Raw genomic sequence first — 21,024 nt, forward strand, 5'->3', positions numbered from 1 at the left:
ATCAGGTTTGTAAGCTTTTTGGGGGGGAAAAATGCATGGTTTTACTGCTTACTTGGATATCATTGAAACACTGCCCTTAATTCAAGTCTTTTGTAAACGCACTTGTAACTTTTGGGTTTAGGAACATGTAATTTTTCAACACTGGATGGCAGGGCAAAGGGAGATACAGGCTATACCATCAGTGAGAATAAATAATGAACTGCCAACACATCCACTCAGTAATGGAGACAGCCAGTGAAGAGGGTTGGCTTGCTAGAACCTTCCCCTAAAGCTGCATCTGTCCCTTCTACAAATTGCACTTCCCCATCAACCATAGGGAAAAAAACCTGCGGGTGGTTGTTTCCTTTTGTGCTCTGAAACACAGGATACGACCCTCAAAGCCTTAGCCACACACATGAAGTAGATAGAGCAAAGCCAGTCTGAAAACAGGACCTTGAGTGTTAACATAATGAGACTTAACTTCCTCTGTGCTTGTAGAGTGGCTGGAACAATGGGGCTTTGTACATGGCTGGGGACTGTGGGCTACAATAACAGTCATTTTCTGCTTGGATTATACCCAGCACATTGTGGGCACTACAGAGGATAATGAACAACAACAGCAGCAAATAGGAAGAAACGTTGACAGTTTGTAAATGTCCTAGCAAAAATATTTGCCTCTGGAAACACAGAAGAAACAAATGGTTTAATAAATTGTAGAAAGACATGAGTCCTCATTAACAGATGGATCTGGGTAAGAGAGGTTCGTGCATGTATGGACAACTACTCCTGGGAGTGATTTCATTGAAGCCTACATGTTCACAGAATCAAAGACTAAACAAACATTATCTGGGCCTGCTCCCGTTTCTGCTGATGTCCTTGTTAGGAGCTTGGCTTTAATTGTAATGGGGGCTGTAACAGATCTTCAAAGCTTCTGCTCTTTCAAAGAGCCTCATCACTTCCCCAAGTGTATAACTCCTCTTTCAGACATACCTTTGAGGTATTACAGTGAGAACGTCCACAGATATAGCACTGGACTTGCTATTTAAGATCCGGCTTTTATCCCTAGGACATGCCACATGCTGGTGCAACATTTGCCAGATCACTTAAGCTTGCTCTTCCTTAGCCCTAAAAGCGTGTGTGCACACACAACTGTGTGATGGTGAAACATCCCTCCCAAATAGGTAGTGTGGATTCATTAGCTGATAATTTGCCCTCATGGAACAATTCTGGCTAAACATAATTGCTGGAAATGCAAGAAGTCGAGGCCTTTACCCCATCACCGTATTCATACATTAAGACAGATTAAAATCATCTGTGTTAACATTAAAAAACAGCAGCTTGTTTATGCTAAATGTTATTTCAAATTATGGCTTGATGAGATTTATTTAAAGCCTAATAGCTTTGTGAACTGCATTCTATCCCAGGATAAAAATATCCATAGAAGATACATTCCACAATAACTAATTCCCCTGCGTAGACGAGCCTTTAAGGCAACAACTCCAAACATTTTTAAATTAAGTTATAAATCTTACTAGTCCAGCAGACTGCATTCTTGGCACAGCAGTAACCACAATGTCCTGAAGAAAAATACACTGTACAAACACGAGATCTACAGCTGGATTTGAAGGTACCCTTTAATGAGTATTAGCTAATACAACTGCGAGTTCTGATACAGACATAAATGCGTGCTCTTACACTGAGCAATAAGCCACTACTTGGAGGAAACGATTTTTGTGACATGCCTCTCCTGGAAGTGATAATCATGTCATTTAATGCGCATTAAAATATGAGTGAAAATTCAAATGCAGAAGCATCTCATCATGAAGAGGAGGTGAAGAGCTGATTGCTCTGATCATCCCTGTTTCAGTCACCCGGAGGAACAGAGGAATCATGACATCACCTTAGGGACTTGCAAATGGCAACTGGTCATGCAAAGGCAACGAATTATTTATTTTGAATGAGTTTTTAAAGAGCAAAGAGTTAAAAAAATCAAATCCATAAAACCCCTGTGGATGAGCAGATTTTACCAGCCACCAGTGACCACCTTCCTTGTCTTTTTTCAGCATCAGATGTGATGCCAATTGAAGCAAGTAGAAGCAATGGCCTCTTTAGCTCTAACAAGACCCATTTGTCTCCAGGAAGGAAAGATTTCCCCAGCTACACATTTATATCTAGCTTAATCTCTCACAAGCAATTTGACTACTCCAACTCGCTCCTTTTCCAGGAAAAACTGTTATTTGACATCCTATTTCCAGTCCTGAGTCCCATTTTCTAGAGGATACAGCCCCACCCAGCAAGTGGGAACTGCTGTTAGAGCACAAAGCGCTGTTTTGACTGCTGAGAGCTCCCAGTGCTGGTTGCTGGCAGCTTTGAGACATCCCTTTGTGTTTAGGAGCCCTACTTTCCCTTCCCAGAGAGCAAACCCGAGTCCCTTGCCCGTTCTCTCGTACGCTCTCACCTTTAATTTGAACAGTGGCTGTCCGAGATGAAGACAATCCCTTAACGTTGTGAGCTTCGCAGGAGAAAACTGTGCTTTGATTAATACCTGGAGATCAGCCAAGAAAAGGAAACACAAACAGCTATATAATCCAGCTTCAACCTTCAGCAGAGTTTCAATTATGTGTGACACCCAGCTCAAGCTGCATGAGCAATTGGCGGGCTGAGCCGGGTGCCAATCAAAGGCACGTGGAATTCAGTGTAATTAATGTGCTAAACACATTTTTAATGGAGTGAGTGGGAAATGTAGAAAAGCTTCCCTGGGAGCTTCAGAAAGCACTGAAAAAGAAGGGTGAATCTGGCAGAAAAGCAGCTCAGTTGATAGATGTCCGCTTTCCACATCCTAGTGAGCATCTTTGGAGCAAGGATCATGGTGAACTATGAGCTTATACAATCAATGCTCTGGACTTCAGCCTGCCATCTGAGCAACAACCATCTTCTAACTGGGCTATAAGGCAAACCTCCAACTAGATGCTGCAGATTTCAAGCCAATGCCCACCTGTCCCTCACTTTGCATCAGACTTCTGAAGATGAAAAGAAGTTGAAGTAAAATGCTACGGCATGAGCACTGAGGCCGTTTCCAGGGATGATATTATACAAGTGAGGATTACGCTCCCTCTCTTCTGTGAACTATCTCACAGGGCCTGAACGTGGCATCATACCGATATCTGGGTGCTCCAAGATTCAGATAGGCATTGATAATTAATCAGAACTGAGACAGATCTACAAAGCTGCCTGGAGAAATGTGTCCAGCCTATGTTTTCACTTGACTTGGCCCTCAGCTGCCTTACAGGGCTATCCAAGAAATGCTGAGTATATGCTATGAACATCCAGTATCTGAAGGGGGCCTACAAGGATGCTGAGGATGGACTCTTCATTAGGGACTGTAGTGACAGGACAAGGAGTAACGGGTTCAAACTTAAACAGGGGAAGCTTAGATTGGATCTAAGGAAGAAATTCTTTACTGTGAGGGTGGTGAGGCACTGGAATGGGTTGCCCAGGGAGGTTGTGAATGCTCCATCCTTGGCGTTGTTCAAGGCCAGGTTGGACAGAGCCTCAGGTGGCATGGTTTAGTGTGAGGTGTCCCTGCCTATGGCAGGGGGTTGTAACTGGGTGACCTTAAGGTCCTTTCCAACCCTAACTATTCTATGATTCTATGATCCAGTTTAGGAAGGAAAAAGATGTCAGAGCTATGTAGAGCAGCTCGCACAGTGTCTGTCTTTGCCTTTGATTCAACTCCCAAGCCTGAGATTAACATCGTTGCAGAGAAGGTGTAGTGGAAGAGAGGAGGGACTTCTTCAAAATGAAAGAGCAAAGTATTTTAGCTTCTTCCACTCACCCCAGTGAACCAGAGGAAAATGCTGCCAGGAGGCAGAAGGCCAGGCAGCAGAGCAGAGCACAAACTGACATGGTAGGCATGTCCCAAAGACAGAACCGAACACAGCCCTGCCCTGAGGAAAACACGAAACACACCACAAACCAAGATCTCCTTGCTCTCTAGCACCATTGCCAGCACTGCTTTCCAAAACCAACAGTCCTTTAAACCAAACCAACTGCTTGCTGAACCTTCCTAAATGTTTGCTTTCTAGCCAGTACTTTATTATTATTTTCTTCAGAATCTGATATTTTCTTTAGCTAACAATCCTTGTTTTCTTACCATCATTTTTGACATGCTTTGGCAATCTGACCATGTAGCTTGTGTTTGCTACACGCTTTTGCAAAGACAAGGAGTACCTCAAAGAACACTAAAAGGGTCAAAGAAGGGCATGATGATGACTATATATAATAGCAATTCATTTGGAGAATCACTAGGAGCAGATGCACTTCTTCAGGCCTCTGTGCCACTGCATGACAATGACAGAAGTTGTGTGGGGCACCATGGGATGAGTTCAGTGGAAGAAGGGAGACTTATTTCTTTATTGTCTTATCCCCTTTTGAGTATCAATCTTTCCAGTCCCCATTTCGACAGGCAGATTATATCATAAGGGAGCAGTTTTCATTTACAACTTGGAAGAGCATTGAGTGGCTACATAAGAGAGGGAGCAGATTATAAACCACTGCAAATCACAAAATCAGGTCTTGATTTGCATATAAATTAAGTTCTAAGGGAAAGCTGAATAGGACCAGATAGTAAAAAAGGATGGCCAAAGATGCAGAGAAAGAAACTCCCCCTGGGTGTAACTGTATTAACACTGATGAAGAGGCCCCAGAGGTGACTTTTAGTCATAAACCCTTTACTTTCTAAATAGTTAACTTTGGCTCAGGGCTGCTGAGAATAATAAAACACAGCAAAGAGAAGAAGTATCACAAAGCTGTTCAACAACTAACTGAAGTTACCTGTAGGAGGTAACTACAAGAATAGCTGCAGCCAGGTCCTGGTAGAGATACATTGCCCTTCCCTGAAAGTGGGCTGGAGAGAAGCATGGATGCGTCCTGGCTCCGAGTTCTGCAGCTGGCACTGCTGGGGAAGGCAGGCTTACCATCATGCACCTAGTGCCTGCTGTAGGGCAAACCTTGGTCCCTGAGGACATCAACCAGCCCACTTCAGCACCAACATAACTGCACTTAAAGTGTCAATTACATGAGGCAGTCAGGTTTTAACAATTACAGCTTCCAGCAGGCATGCAAGAACAGAGAGCGGGAGAAGAGGAAAGCAGTGTGTGTGACTCGGCTGTGCGCAGAAGCATGCTTTTGCATGTGAATGCCATCAAACTAAATGTCACCAATTGAGTCACTTAATATAACCATGAACACCTTCCGTGAGGTGGAACAAAAGAAGCATCCGACGAATGCACGCATCCTGTAGCATCCTTATCCCATGACCAGTCCCACCCAAACCCTGTAAGAGCCTGTGTGCCTCAAGCCAGCAGAAAATACACAAAGCAACAATTACCTCTCAGATGATCTGGCTTTGTATGTGATGATCATTATCTCTCAACTCTCAACGTACAGTCAAAGACCATTCTCACACTATGTGGCTACCCGGTATCACTAGGCATGATCAGAAGAGAGCTCTCTGCTTCTTCTGATGCTCAAAGTGATCCCCATGATTGGTAGCAGCCTTACCTGACACATTTAAGATGGAGGGGGAGATGTCTGGAAGCCCCACTCTAGAGTCTCCCATCCACCAGACAATTGTCACTGGTTCAGGGGGACCGACAGCAGCACAGGCCATATGAAATGGGACATTAGGGGACACGGACACATCCTCGGGTTCCACAGTAAAGTAGGGCACACCTAGAAAAGCAACAGACAAGTGATAATAACTGGAAAGATTCCTGTCTTCTGTTTATTTCCACTGATACCAGTGCCCAATACAGGACACCCATCAGCCATGCGCCTGTGCCTAATCCAACTCCTTCTTATGAAGGGCTTATCCTTCACAAGACCCAGGGGTCAGATACGCTGGAGCACCTCAGGGCAGGAACATCTACATACTCCCACTAGAAGAAGTCAGAGGTAAGAGTGCTCGCTTCCCAAAATGCCTTTGAAAAACCTTTTCCACTGAGTCTCCCTCAAGCCTCCCCAATGAAGCAGCTTTCAATGGCAGTATTTGCTCAATTTTTCAGCTGGAGAGATTGGAGTTTAAAGAGGCAACAGTCAATAACTTCAGCGGTGGCAAACACCACTTTAAAAGATCCCTAATCCAGCTGCGAGATATCCTTGACATGCATTAAAAACTGAAGCTTGTGACTGCGTTGAACTAGTGGCTCTAACAAACAAATGAATGAGGAAAGGATCTGCCCTGATGCTAGCCTGGGATCATTTACAATGCTCTCTCCACAGCTTAATTGACTGGAGCCATCTTCCAGCACTCTCCGACACCACAACAACTCCTGCCTTGGAGTTAGGAGTAATTTGTTTCAGAGCTGAAGGCTATCCATGCACATAGCTTTCTTGATAACTATCTGTTCCCAACCGTGCAAAGATTCCTGCTTGGTACAACCAGCCTTCTACCAGGCCCACAGGGAACAAAACAGCTGCAGTGCTAACTGCCTCAGGTCATCTCTAAGCGGCAATAGCTGAGTGTAACTCAACACATCAAGACGTGTGGTTCCTCTTATAGGCAATGCTCTTGTGGTTTCCGTGCTCCAAACCAGTAACACAAAATCCACCAGCCATCAGCACCAGCGCTGTCCCTGCAGGACCCAGCATGTGCTCCTGGTGGCTGGTAGGAGAGTTGAAGGCCCTGAGAAACACTGAGTTTGCTTTCGTACCCAACACTTAGACTCCAGCTGAAGTGGTGTCCCCAGTCTGTCCAGGTGCTGCTTGTGTCTTTCAGGTGGCAGTTTGTTTGTGCCTTCCTCACCTCCTTGACGCTCCCTTTGGAGTGCCAAGTAAATGAACAAAATAGAACAGGTCCAAAAATAGGTCACTTTGGGAATGCTGGCGCCTCTCTGTGCAAAGGCTAATGCTCAGGACAGGTAAATCCATCATCGTGATTTACTGCTTGTTTATGCTTACATGTTTTATTTCATGTTTTTTATTGCAGTCATACATGAACAATAAAAGTCAATGAACTTCCCATATTCCAGCTGTGACATCTCCACCTGCTTTGCCCTCCTTCTCCAAGGGAGATTAGAAGAGAAAATACCATCATTTCTTCTTCTTGCGAGCAGGATCCCTGCCTCCTGTCCCAATACCATGGCACCCAAGGTAACCTCTTGGGAGGATCCTGCCCAGCTCGGCAGGTTTTCTCGCTCTGGGAGCAGCTAACCAGATCAGACAAGACCACAATTAAGCACTCTCCTAGCTCAGGGCATGCAGCTGACTCATGCAGCTCAGGAACTCGCGCTGTGCCCATATGTGTGTTACCTGGATACCTCACTGTCCAGGACCCATCCAGCCCTCCAGTTCCTTGTACAAGAGGTCAGTGCCTGCACCGCCCTTCACAGATGCACCACAGGGGCACAGAGCAGCCAACAGGACGTCAACGGCAAAGCAGGAAAATGAGCTTGTCTGTTCCCTGTTCCACACCAGCATCCAACCTACAGGGCTGATTTTGTTCCTACAGCTCGTTTACAGATGGAGACTTGTCCGTACAAGTGTGACTGCAGCCACAACAGGGGCCAGCAGCCCGGGAACAGAGCACAGCCAGGGGTGTAATTTCAGAGGGAAAGCTCTGTAAGAAACATAATCTGTGTTTTGAAGATGTTCACACTCCGCAGCGTGCCTCTTCAATTACCTCTCTGGGCATCAAATGCCATCATGTCCTTGGAAGGCCAGAGTCTCCTTTCTGAACCAGAAAACAGTTTCAAACTAATGTTGGGTTTATTTTGTAAATTCTGAGTGTTTCATAGGATCAAACATTTGAGCTGTATTACAAAGCCAGTTCAAACACCATCGCTACAAGTTCTGCCTGATACGGACTACCTAAGTGGATCTCAAGGCTGATATTAGACAGCATCGAAACCCATTTGAGCTCACTTTAAATCAGTTCACCAGTAGCTCACATTTGTTTGTGGCACACAAACAGGGTGTCAGCACTTACCAAAGGCTGCAAACAACCAGAGTAAAGACCCAGTCTCAAAGATGTCAACAGTTGTTATCAATACAGCAACAACCTCTAGACAAAGCTGGTACGCCCAGGGAAGAAACACACAGAGATAACAGTGAAGGGACTGATAGGCTTTTGCATTCCCTGTGCTTTCTCATGCTAACAGCTGACACATTTTCAAACACCCGACCCTTATCACTCTTTGTTATTTATTAATTTTCCCCAGTAACTCCCATTTAAGATGATTACAAGCTCAGTTCAAGTTTAACCAGCTTCTGCTGCGCTTGCTTTTCTCATAAAGGTCATTAGTTGCATTTTGTCAACTTCTGCTATAAGCTTTGGCCTTCATTCTTAACACTCCCCCTTACATAGCTACAGCTGCTGCTTGTGACTCTGACACTTGCTGCCTGTGCTGTCCAGGGCTCCTCTGTCTTTTCAGATGGCTTAGCACACTGAGCAACCCCATCACTCCTGATGCATGCACCAATGCAAATGCAGCCACCTTTGGAGCAAGCCATGGTGACTGGAATAGAAATGGAAACACTATATAGCAGAGAGAGTTTTAAGCTGTAAACAATGCTTTCCAGCTGAAACTGCACCAGGTAAGAGTCCCTCTTCCTGTGAGAACTGCTATGGATGCTATCAGGGCTCTGAGAGAGTGCTTTGCTGTACAACACCCAGACCCCACCACCTCCCACAGCACCCTCCCTGCTCCCCCTCTTTAAGACTGTCGATTCACCTCTGGACCAAAACATTACCAATTACATCCGAAAAGCCACGTCTTGCTGCAAGTGCACTGTTAACTTCCTCATCAAACATTAAGCCATCCTATGACTAACACAATCACGGCTCAAGGGAAATGAAACTGGAGGCAGTAAGAAGCCACCAATCCATGCTGCTTTGGGTGACTTTTGGGCAACCATGTAGAAGTTATTCTTTATCAGATAAGACTGGATGAAACAGTGCCACATGGAACAGTCACAGCTATGAAGTGCTGATGTACAGTCCTTCTGAAACTCAGAACTGGGCTAAAAGAGTTCCTTGCCCTCAAAGACCTGCTTGCCTGATACACAGAACCAGGCAGTGATTCTGCTTGGAGAAGTGGGTTGGACCAGATGGTCCCCATGTCAAGTTTCAACTTGAACTATCCCATCATAATCCTTAATTATTTGTAGATGAAAACAACAATGGATTGAGGGGCTGGAAAGAAATGTGTGTGCATGAAAGGATCTTGTTTCCTAACGTGCCAAAATAAAACCAGAATAAGAACTGGCAGCTCCTCTCCTTGAAGCTGCTCTCCTATTCTTACTCCTGCTCTGTAGCAATCTCACTGCAGTTAGCAGCAAAGGTTCAGAGCCAAGAAGCCTGTCAGGAGCAATCTGCTCTCACCACTTCCACCTAGAGCGTATTGGTGGGTCAGCCCTGAAAGGAAACCAGCACTACTACTCCTCCTTACCTTCCACTATGAGCCACACTTGCTGTGATTCTTCCTTCTTCCCCCCGTTCTCAACCTGGCACCAGTACTTCCCAGAATCTGTCCGCTCGACGGATTTCAAGCTGAAAAAAGTCAAAAGCCAGATCGATATTTTACGTGGATAAAGCATGTTTTTGCCCCAAAGGACCCTTCAGTGTTTGGCAAACCAGATGCATGGACAACACCTACTGAGACACAGCCAGCTCTGGAGAGGAGGGCAACAGCCAGCCAGCACAAAGCACGCAGCAAGTGGGTAGAAGGAATCCTCAGCAGAGCAGACAGCCTTCCTCTGAAACATCCTTGCAGAAACCCCATCATTTGTGTCCTCCGAGAACAGAAGGGGTTGGTCATCTGGATCCTGGACCACGACTCTAGCTAGCCTTCAAGAGCGGCAGCTTGACCTGCAGTGTCTGAGCTAGCGGGAAGCTCCAAATCACAAACCTCCAACCAGTCCGACTGCTTTGCCCCAGTGAGGTGACAGAACTGGTGACAGCTTCATACAGGAACAGATGGGTCAGAAAAGGGCCCCCCTCACCTCAGCTGCACTTAGTGTTATTCTTACCCCAAGAGTGCCTCACACTCCTTGGGCCTCTTGGTTAATGATTTCAAGGGGTTATGCTGGCTTATTCCAGCACAGGACCTCACCCTACGAACACTTCTGTGTTGTCCCTTGCTCAGCAACAGCTCCCCGTCTGAGAAGATGCACCCAAGCAGGGGAAGGCAGCCATGGGGACTTGCATTCAGGTCACAGACCTCCAGTTCAGGGGAGAAATTCTGCTCCTTGCTCCGCTGCTGGAAATCTGCAGCATCCTCACTGCTGTTAGCAACACAAGGCTAGTGTGCTGAATAAGGGCAGAATGGGGTCCCAAAGCAACAAGGTCCCAGCTGTGCCTGTCAATGTACAGAAGTGGATTGCCCCCCGTGGGATGTGCAGCCATGTGTTTGCTGCCATGCAGGGATCCTCAGCAGATCCGATGCCCACCTTCCTAACGCTAGCAGTTCACCTTGAGGAAAGGGAAGAACATCTCAGGAAGGAAGACAGGAAAGGGAGAGGGTTTGAAAATGCACAGAATGGACACACTACAGCCTGGTTTTCAGAGCTGTACCTTCAAATGGTATCAGCTGTCCTGCCCATCCAGCCCCATGTTCTGAAACACAGCGATTGCAGCAAAGTCTTACACAGAGAGTGGTAGAAATGATCACTTTAGGAGAAGAAAGCAAAAAGGAGAAAGAGATACAGACACATCTGGATTTAGCACCTTAACTTAGCCCTGGTGCTGCAGAAAGTTTGCAGTGGAGGAAAATAAGAGGTAAGAAAGGAGATCAGGTTGAGAGATTGCAGAGAGCAAAGAGAGTTAACGAATAGAACAGGGGGGCAGTAAATGGTGTCATTTCAAGATAAACACCATATAATGCAATAATTTGCTTAGGCACAGATTTTTTCCTTATCAAAATGTTTCTTGCAGACAAGCTTTAACACAGAGACTTTTAGTTGCTTGAATTGGAGACTCTGTGCAATATAAATCCAAGAAACCTAACAGGAGATGAAGCTGGAGCTCAGGGAAGATTGATTCTCAATCACCAGTTTTGAGTCCTCATGGTGATGGCATGTTTGCTTGTACAAGCTCCCTTATGCATAGAAAAAGCCAGAGCAGAACCCTGGGCCTTGTTTAACTTGGTGTTCCATAACTAGCTGACATCCCTTTTCTGCTGAAATAAAGGCACAGAGAGCTGCTTTGCAGAACAGTTTTGTGCGTCTGAGCAGGGCAGGACTGATACCATATAGTGTAAATGCATTAGGAAAGTCTCTGCAAAACGACTCAGGGATGGTTCTGTTAACAAACCCTTCTCCCCAAAGAAAGGAAAGCGATGGAATCCTGGGAGTCTCATTTCGATTAACAACCCTTATCCTTTAGGCAGTCTGAGAGCTCAAGAGAGAGAGTAAGAGAAGGGAATGAGTATGAGAGAGAAAACCTATTTATGTAAGTCAGACCTTAGTCTCCCTGCTGCACGGCAGAACAAGATGAACAAACAAGGTAAGAACATCCTTTCACCTCGAAGTCATGTCTCAAGCACCATAAGCATTAGCAAAGCACCTGTCACCACAGCAGGCAGGAAACCAATATGGATCTAGTGCATAAAATCTCAGCCCTCAAGCGGCTTCAGTTCTGCTCTCAGTTATGCCCTTGCCACGTGCTGAACTGCAGCGCGAAGGACCCTGCCCTGCCGAGGGCACTGCAGTTGCATAGCTGACAGCAGAAAACTGTGCAATGGTTTCCACCGTGTCCTTCCTTCCCTGCGTCTGTTGTACCTGAGGAAGCCGATCCAGTGTTCTTCATCTACTGGAATGTACACCTGGTCTACGCTTTGCACCACTGCTCCGTCCTTGATCCACAACATCTCGGGATCTTCCGTTCCCTCGAGGCTGCAATTTAGTTTCACGGGTTGGCCCTGGGACACCTTTAATTTGATTGGAGATCCTGTAAATTTCATACCTAAAAGAAAAATACTACTCCGCCCCACCCCCGGAAGAAGGGGGGTTGGAGTACAGCAAATTACTCTAGGTTGGCAGTCTGGAGTTACATACCCTACCAGCACACGCTGCAGAGGGGGTCGGTTAGTCTCGGCACTGCTTATACTACGCCTGCTAAGCAATAGTCAAAAGCAAGCACTGAAAGCACACTGGAGAAAAGCGGTGGGTGAGTGTATACATGGGGCTTCTTTCAAGTTGGGTACCAGCAGGGTGAGCTTCTGCAGAGCAGAGCTGGACAGAAACACTGGAAGCTCTCCTGTGCCCGTGATCCCGCAGCTCCAAGCGTGTTCACTCAGCACGGCACCACACCTCCCTCTTTTTCCCAGGCTGCAATTTCAACGACGGGGTTCCTGCGCTGCTAAGAAATCACCGTGCTTGCTCCATTGTATGCCTTTGCAAAGAGCCGGGATAGGAGAAAGAATCAATTACGTCTCGTTATTCAGCGTACGCTGTTCCCCTGCGCTACAGAAAGCTCTGCGATTCGCGAAACCCATGAAAGCAAAGCCTACTCCACAGCACGCCTCGCCGAGGAGCAGAACTGTTTACAGAACAGATATTTCTATCGCGTGATGTGGGTGTGCGCTCCAATGAGCCTCCCTGACTCTTCAGCCCAGCCAAAGGGCCACGTTGTACCCAGAGCTACAGAGCCGAGACCCCATAACAGCAGGGCCAGAGGCGGTGGAGCTGCTCAGGTTGATGTTGACACAGAAGCGATCAGAGTTTGACCTGGAGCACTGCTACATGTGTGGGTGGACGGGGAGTGTTTCCCTCAAGCAGAAGCGAATATATGAAATGCATTACCATGAGAAAACACGGAAGCCAGCTATGTAAGTGCGTTTAAGAAAGAAAGGCATATAAAGGAGGAACGAGAGGATCAAAGGAGACCATGGGAAAGCAGGAAGGTGGGAAGTGGGAAATGATTGTAAAGCCAGTTTTGTTAGGGAGAGTGGCCATTTCCTATGCGGTGGCACAGGACTGACAGACCAGAACAGGTCTGGCCAAGTTCAATATTATGCCCTGGCAGTGGCTTCCATATCCTTCAGAAAAAAAAAAGAAACAACTCCATCACTCTTGCCCGGAAACGTATCACAGCCCATGAAACTTCACCCAGTGCACTGCCTGCTCAGCTTCTCACTGATGCCTCACTAAGCCTACAGAGCCCAACAGAACAACACCAGTTGTGAAACGCAGAGCGCTGCTGAAGCAAGCAGCCCTGTTGTTCCAGCTCTGTTACAGCATTACCAGTGATCAAATACCAAGATTTCTCATGTGCCACTTCCCTCCCTGCCCAAACACCACCCTCCCACAGCCACCAGGCGCCTCCTCACCGGGCAGAGGGACACGCAGCACGGGTGTAACTGCTGGAAGAAGGGACACAGCACTGTGGGGCCAGCTCTGTCACTGACAGCTGGTACCCGGGAATAACCGTGCTCTGTAACTCCTGGTGGAGTACCACTGCTCCGAGAGCAATCCCACAACACAGGCAGAAGGCCCCTACTCCGTTCCTTGATGAGATCCCCCAATCTATTAACAGCTGATTTCCCCAAATTGAGCCTTTTGCCTCTCCATCTGCTGTTATTAATCGAACAAATTCACAGAGAGCACTGTTAAACTCATAAGATGATCATTTCAGTTCAGTTGGTACAGCTTGTTTGCTGGGTTAAGGATTTAATCACTTTGGGTGAGGATGATCTAACCTCACATTACTTAACTCATTGGTAATACGAATGACAGGTCCCAGTGCATGCCAGAAAGCATCCTCCCTTTCACCACTCACAATAATGGCATAAAACATGAAAGCTTCACAGCAGTTCTCTCTGTGTTAAAGAAAACGGATGGTGCCAGGCTGATGAATACACGCACAGCCTGACAGACACTTTCATTGCAGGTGCCCTCGTGGAAGAGCAAGCTACTCAGCTTCCCTCAGACTGCCCTGCTGAAAGACTTAGCCACAAAGAAGTGTCGTTAGAGACCCTTTATGCTTCTCGGTTCTCTTACAAATTAATGATGTTGGACATTAGCATAGAGTACAAGTGTTCAGCCCGAGCTGTAATTCTCCGCATCACCCAAATATAATCCCTCTACAATATAAAATCAACTGAAACAAAGAAAATACAGATCAGGAATTTCTAATAAATTCACAGGGTTTTAACAATAATCCAGTTCTAGCTGCAGCATCTCTTCCTGCAGGTATCAGGAAGAAGCACATAGAGTGCCAGTATGGATTTTAATTTCCACCTATTCCTCCTACTCTCCCACTCACGATTTCTCATCTGATAACATTCTTGCCAGTGCAACAAGCTCAAGCAAATAGGCTCCTCCAAGCCCACCTGTAGGAGTTCAAATGTATAGATAGGAAATAATTGCATGAGATTTCTTATCAAGCAGTTGTTAGACAGAACTGACAGCGAGCAAACATACTGGTTGTCAAATACGTGATGTTTGGTTTTTAAATTTGCCACCTCTGAGTATTGATTCCTCAGAACAGAAGTATGCCTTTAGTGAAGTTATTCGGGGAGCGGAGAGTGAGAGGAAGATGCTCTCAAGCACACCAAGGGAAAGGCTTTTCTCTTCCTCAGGACCCTGACCTGGGGATGCAGCCCGCACCGCCGCCTCTCCCGCTCGGTGTCACCGCAGGCTCCCCGCGGAGCCGCAGCTCCCGGTGAAGCGGCAGGAGGCTCCCGCACGCTACCTCTCCCTGCCGACTCGGGGGTGAAACTTCGGAAAAGGAGTTCAGGAGGGAAAAGCCAACAAAAGCCACTCAGGAACGCGCTAGCGCCCGGCTTCCCCCGGCGACGGTCCGCGCTGGGCACATACCAGAGTAATGCCTCCGCAACCAACCAGGAGGATTACCTGGGCTGCGACTCACTCCTCCGTACTTGCAGGCGGGCGGGCGAGGCTCGCAGCACCCCGCACAGCCCCAGCTCCGCACCGGGCACCGCCGGCTCGCGGGCAGCCTCTGGACTTGCACATGCAGCAGAGCCCCTCGCGCCCGGCGGGGGGAAAACGGGACGGGACGGGCCCGATCCCCACCTGTGGCTGCCCGAGGGTCCGCAGCCGCCACCTCGGGCGGACCCCGCACCCCGGCGGTGTTCCAGGCCGCCCTATCCGGAGACCGGTGCCCGGTCCCCCTGCGCTGGGCTCGCCTTCAGCGGGCTGCCGGCACCTGTAGAGGCGGCGCGGATGGGGCTGTCCACGGGGGAACCCGTCCGGCGGCTGGGAGCGGTCTCCCCGCACGGCCCCGCAGCTCGTCCCGCCGTACCCAGGGGTCTCGGGGAGCACTGCCCCGCCGCCCTTCCCCGCTGCCCCCGGTCCTCTGCCGCCGGCGGGCTGTCAGCCCCGCTCACCTGCCACGGTGGCGACGTCCCGGAGCGCCGCAGCCCACAGTCCCAGCAAGAGAAGCCGCGGGATCGCCATGCTCCGCTTCAGCTCCATCGCTCCCGCACCACCATCCTCCCCACAGCTCCCGGCGCGCCGCGGGGGGCTCCCACCGCCCGCGCAGGCGGCGACGGCGACCGCGGCTCAGGCAGCCCCGCACCGCCTCCCGCCGACGGGCTCCCCGGGGAGGCTGCGGGGACTCCAACTTCTGGCTGCGGCTTCGGCCGGGGCGAGCGCGGGAGGCCCCGCCGGGTCGATCGCTCCGGTCGCTGTGTCCGGTCCGGTCGCCGCCGCCGGTCGGTCTCCCCCTGCCGGCGCGCAGCCGCTCGGCGGCTCCCCCGCACGGTTCCGCCCGCCCGCCGGCCGCTCGTCAGCCGCCGCCGCCACCGCCTCCTCCAGGAAATGGCGCTCTCGGGCGGTCACGGCGCGCTGTGCTCCCCCTCTGACATCACATCATGAATATGCATCAGCCGGGCGCCCGCCGCCCCCGGAGCGGCGAATCACCGGGACCGGCCCCGCTCCGCACCCGCGGGACCGCGCCGCGCCGCGGTTGGACCCCTCGGGAGGGTGGGCGAGGGGGGCTCTACAGGCGGAGCCCCCCCCTCGGGGGCTGCCCCTCCGGGCGGCCTGGTTTGCAGAGCGCCGGGAGCGGGTGACCCACATCCGCGGGAGCTGCCGGGGCACCGGGAACCAGGTCGCTTATTGGCCTCTCTACATGTGGAAGCAGGAGGCCAGCCTGGCCCCTATGGAGCCCCCACGTACCCTCCAGCCTCCCAGGGGAGGAGGGTGTGAGGCCACCACCGAGGCTCAGCCTCCCTAAACCCAGGATTTAAACCTGGGATAAGCAGCACCTCCCTTCGATGGCAGCAGCCCCAGCCCCATCTTCCCTGGCCGGCCCTTTCTAGCCCCACGCTCCCCTCACTCGGGGCTGCCGGTCACCCGATCCCGGTGCCTGACCTGTGGAAGAGCACCGGCAACGTGAGGAGAGCCGCCCGTGCTCTTCAGGCTTGGCCTTGCCCTCTTTTCCGCTAGTGGAAAAGTAGGGAGAGCTCTGAGGAAGGAGACCTCTGCTGCCACAGTTACAAGCACGGCGTGCAAAAAGTCACCGGCAGTTCTTAAAGAGATCTGTCGCTGCCTTTACGTAGGAGTTAACGGTGAGAATCTGGGCTGAAAAGCACCGTAAGAAACAATATCATTAGAACACGATGCAGCTCTGCCACAGCCATCAGTGTGCAACGCTCTGGAAACCTGGCTGAACAGAGGAGCGCAGGGAAACTGCGTTATCCCAGCAGGGGGATGGAGAACCTGAGGCACGACAAGCTCATGTAATTCCTCCCCAAGCTCTGATCTCCCCCTCCCTCTCCTATCTGCATTTCTGATAGGAATTCCTAGGGGACTGGGGCCATGCCAAGAGCGTTTCATTACTGGAATGGAGATGTCAGTCCCACTCCAGTGCCCCTGGCTGCAGTGAGGTGGCTGTGAGGGGATACACTGGGAAGCCATCCACCTAAAGCTTGCAGGAAGCCTCGGTGCTCTTGGGGACAGGGAATCGTGACATGCCTCTTGCCAGGATCACGATGGCTTCTGGGCTGAGAGGTTCTGCGCTGGTTCTTTGCTAAAAGCCTCACGTACACTTGCTGTCACTGCTCCCTCTCCCCCATGTATCCATATATACCCACTGGCACTTACTCATGGCGATAGCGCCTTCCACAAAGTAGCTACCTCTGCAGATTTTAGTTGTTTCGTGAGAAAAACAAAGAATGTCCATTAGAATAATGCTATGTTTCTATGGCATTTTCCTTCTAAGCATTTCTCCCAGCCTCGCAATTACAGAGGCTTACACCATCACCTTGGCCCTGTGGGCTCAGGGAACGCTCCAGTGTACAAGTCGGAATGAGGAGGCACAGGCAAGCACTGCCACTCAGCCAAACCCACTGGGGGAGGCAGCAGCAGAGAGAGGCTTGACTGGCTCCACGCTGCATGCCTGGAGCATGCTTCTACCATAACCAAATCTACCTTCATCCAAATGTCATAGGTGATACTCCCAAAGGCTTTGAGAAGGGGAAGGAGAAGGGGAAGGGAGCGTTCATCTGCAAGGAGGAGTACCTGATAGAAAGCTGTAGCACAGCACAGGCCGGGCTCCAGGCTAGTGTGAGAAAGCAAAGCTTTGCTGGAAGGGGGAGACCAAAGGGAATTTTCCTCAGCAGGGGATCTGGCTTCGGCTCTTCTGAAAAGGGCTTTGTGTTAACAGTGATAGGCAGGAAGAGCCATATGAAAATTGGACTGGAATCCTGCACATGCTGCCAGTTGGAGTGCAAACTGCTGTGGGAAAACTTACGGAGGAGTGCAATGGTACCGTGCAGAAACCAAAGGAACTGGAGAATCTGAAATGCTTTTGGGTACTGAACAAAAATAAGCTCTCCTGACCTCTTGGGCCACTGAATTAAGCAACGTGGCTTTGTTCTACAGGCCATAACAGTAGTGGCAGTGCTCACTGCTCACATGCACAGGACACACCACAGGGGCTTATAAATAAGCCAGTGCCTTCCTGGCTTATGTCCTTTCCTCACTTCCTTTGCGATACTGTGTTGTCACATCTCACTGGACTTGTTGGGCTGCATAGGTGTGTTCTAGAAAATGCCTGAAGAGCAGCACAACAATCAAGAGGTGAATTCCCAGTGCTGGGAGACTCCTGAAGGAGAAAGAAAAAGGAAGAAAGAAAGAGAGGGAGAGAAGCGTGAGAGAAGGCAGAAGAAAGAAACATTTGCTGGGCATCCTCGCCTTCCTGTGCTGTTCAGCCTCTTCTATTTATGAGACCAAATGGGATAAGGATGGGCTATCCCTATGAGAAAGCACCCCAAACCACCTATTTCCATGAGAAGCTCTGGAAGTTCAGCAACAGCTGCTGGCACATGCACTACTCCATTGTCGAAGTAGTCAATCTGCAGTTGGATACAAAATGCCTGTGTTTTGTGCAAGGTGCTTTCCATAGAGCTGCCTGGTTTGCACTTGGATTTGAGAACCTGCCTGCCCCATCCTCTGGATGTGAAGAGCAGCGTTATCCCCTCCATCGCTAGTAGACAGATCCCTCATCCTGCATCAGGAAGCTGTGGCAATGGCAAGAGTGACAATGAAGTGGCATTCAAGGGCCACAGGAGTAGCTCTGCTCTATGGTGTAGCAGACCCAGGACGGCTGTTCAGGTGTTTCCTGAGTGGGTGATTTGCTGAAAGCAGTATAGTCAGCCCCAGGCCAGAACAGGAGCTGCTCCCAGCTTTTCAGTCACCACTGGAGGTTACAGCAAGTGACAGGAGAGAGCCCTGTGTGCGTGAGGGCTCTTGCAACTTAGGGATGATTTCTCAAATAAACGCCCCAAAGTTGGGCCAGAACACAGGGAGTGAGGAAGCAGAAACCCTGTGTGCTTTCCAAACCCTGCCAAGGACACAGCTTGAGAGCTGCTGGATATTACATTGGCTTTTGAGGACACTCTAAAGGTTAAACTGGGCATAAACCATCTCCATTCTCTGCCCAGCCCATCATAATAATGGGATTGCCAGAGCTTGTTCACGTCAGAATATAATACTGTTTAACGTGGCCACTTCTGAGAACCCAAATATAGCTCTCCATTCTGAAGTACATACGGGACCAAGCTGGCCATGCCAAGACCTTGGACGTAGTATTTAAAGCCACGGGTGGCTGCTACAGCTCACAAGAAGACTGAAACTCACCCTGCCTGTGTCTGGGCTAAGCTTGCCATAACTGAGTTATGCTGTTCATTTGGGAAATATCGTAGCTGCAGCTGAACTCTGTTCTCTTTTAATTTATATTATCCTACCAAATTTCCTTTCTTGTTTTCCTCCCTACCACCTCCTTCAGTAAGAAACCGTGTTGAAATATTCCAGCCTCTCTGTTTCGTGAAGTTTCATCCTCCTCCAGCTCTTACATCTTCCATATGTGCTGGTTTTAACTTTCTGCGCGAGTGAAGATGAGGACAGGGAGCCATATTAAAGGACTGCAGAATGCAAGTAAATCACGGATGAGTCTGAGCTTTGAGTCCAGGCCTGGACCCCTCCTAGTTCCCAAACTCTCCCAGCTCTGCCTGGGGGTGGTAGGTGGCACAGTGGAGATGGGGGACCAGGACTGGGCCACTGTAGGGTGGATCTACACCCTTTGGCTTTTTCTCTAAGTTTCAATGTTATCCAGTTTGGCGCCATCCCAAACGTAATCATTACTCCGAGCCCAAACCTGGTTCCTCCACATGTCTGGGATGGTTATTCTTTTTAAAGAGGTGCTAAAATAACACATCATATGTGTTATCCATCTTCTGCGATAAATGCCAAGCTGTCAGAACAAAAATGTCACATAAATCATACATAAAGTATTTATATTAAAAAAGATCAACTCATACGAATTTAAACAACTTTCCTGGTGGTGCCATCATTTGCAGCAGGTTAGCCAGGTATTGCCAATGCTTCTATTTCTGGAGTTGAAATGAATACAGCACATCAAAACGGAGTCATCAAACCAAAACAAAATGTATTTAACACAGTGCAACAGTCAATGCCATAAGAAACCACCATATAAGTATGCAGAGTTACAGATAATTTACACATATGAATATGACTTTACAAATCTCAAATCACATGTAGATGCACACAGAACGGACTTGGGAGGAAGCATTTGTTACCAGCCCTTCTTGGGGCTCAGTTTCTTACCTATTTGCTGCAGGCTGTGACAACATTTTTTATGCTAAAGTGACAGTATTGCGATCGTATTGCATTCTCCTGTGAGTCAGGGTGGATAATAATCTCCCCCATCCACACGACAACATGGTATGGAGCTTGCTCAGCGTACGGCCACCCCTTGTGGGATGGAGGTTTGGCAGGTGCAAGGTCTCTGGCAGGTCCTCAGTGTGGCCATAAGCTTCTTGGGTTGCTCCCTGGCTCCTGGGGCTCTCCACTGGGCCAGGAGGGCAGCCCGCAGCCCAGAGCACAGCAGGACACCTCCTGGGTTTGGCATTGTTGGGACTAATTCTGGAAGGTGCTGCACCAGGGGAAGCCTTATGAGAAGAGCCATTATCCCAGCAGGAATGGCCAGTGGGGCTGGCTCCCGGCTGTGCTCCCTGCCTGGGGCTGGGGTGGCAAGACATCCTGCTTGGGAAGGTGGGAAGGAGGCAGTGGGCTACTGGCCAAAAAGCCTTCCTAGGGCGCACAGATTGCTGAATGATAACGTAGAGCAGTCCTGCAACTGCTGTAATAGACACTGTGGGTGGAAGAGCTTCCTAAGGACTCCAGACTATCCCTGGGAGGGATAATACCATATTTAATTTAATACCATATTTACCTTTCCCTCTCCTCTTGTCCAGCCCGTGCTGCTCTGAGCAAGTGGTGGGAACGAAACAACCACAAACCAGACCCACGGTCCTAAAAATAGTGGCACTAACAGGGCACTGATCTACGTTAGGGCTCGTAAGGATTGCTAACAGGGGTGGAGCTGGACGAGGTTAACTACAGCTGGAAATGCAGCGGTGTCTCTGCTGCAGCCCAGGCAGGGCAAGGTGAGCAAAGGGCATTTTGCTGTCTTGGGGCATGTCACTGCTCTGGAAAGAAAGTCCTCAGCACTTCTCAGGGGCATAGCCTGTGATTGTGTCAGCAGTGACGTCTGTGCTG

At 49.3% G+C, this 21,024-nt stretch overlaps 1 protein-coding gene across 1 annotated transcript in view; it reads right to left on the reverse strand.

Moving 5' to 3' along the window:
- The window catches only part of TYRO3 (TYRO3 protein tyrosine kinase), a gene marked incomplete at both ends in the record, with an annotated part of 39,354 nt that extends 23,940 nt beyond the window's left edge, over positions 1–15,414 (reverse strand). The window contains 5 exons of the mRNA XM_080617989.1: positions 2,438–2,524; positions 5,542–5,712; positions 9,429–9,529; positions 11,758–11,941; positions 15,327–15,414. Of these exons, the coding sequence (XP_080474115.1) occupies positions 2,438–2,524; positions 5,542–5,712; positions 9,429–9,529; positions 11,758–11,941; positions 15,327–15,414 (631 nt within the window). The remainder of the gene's footprint in view (positions 1–2,437; positions 2,525–5,541; positions 5,713–9,428; positions 9,530–11,757; positions 11,942–15,326) is intronic.
- Positions 15,415–21,024: the final 5,610 nt, after the last annotated feature.

The sequence above is a fragment of the Psittacula echo genome (genome assembly GCF_963264785.1).
Source record: "Psittacula echo genome assembly, chromosome: 5".
Classification (NCBI taxonomy): domain Eukaryota; kingdom Metazoa; phylum Chordata; class Aves; order Psittaciformes; family Psittacidae; genus Psittacula; species Psittacula echo.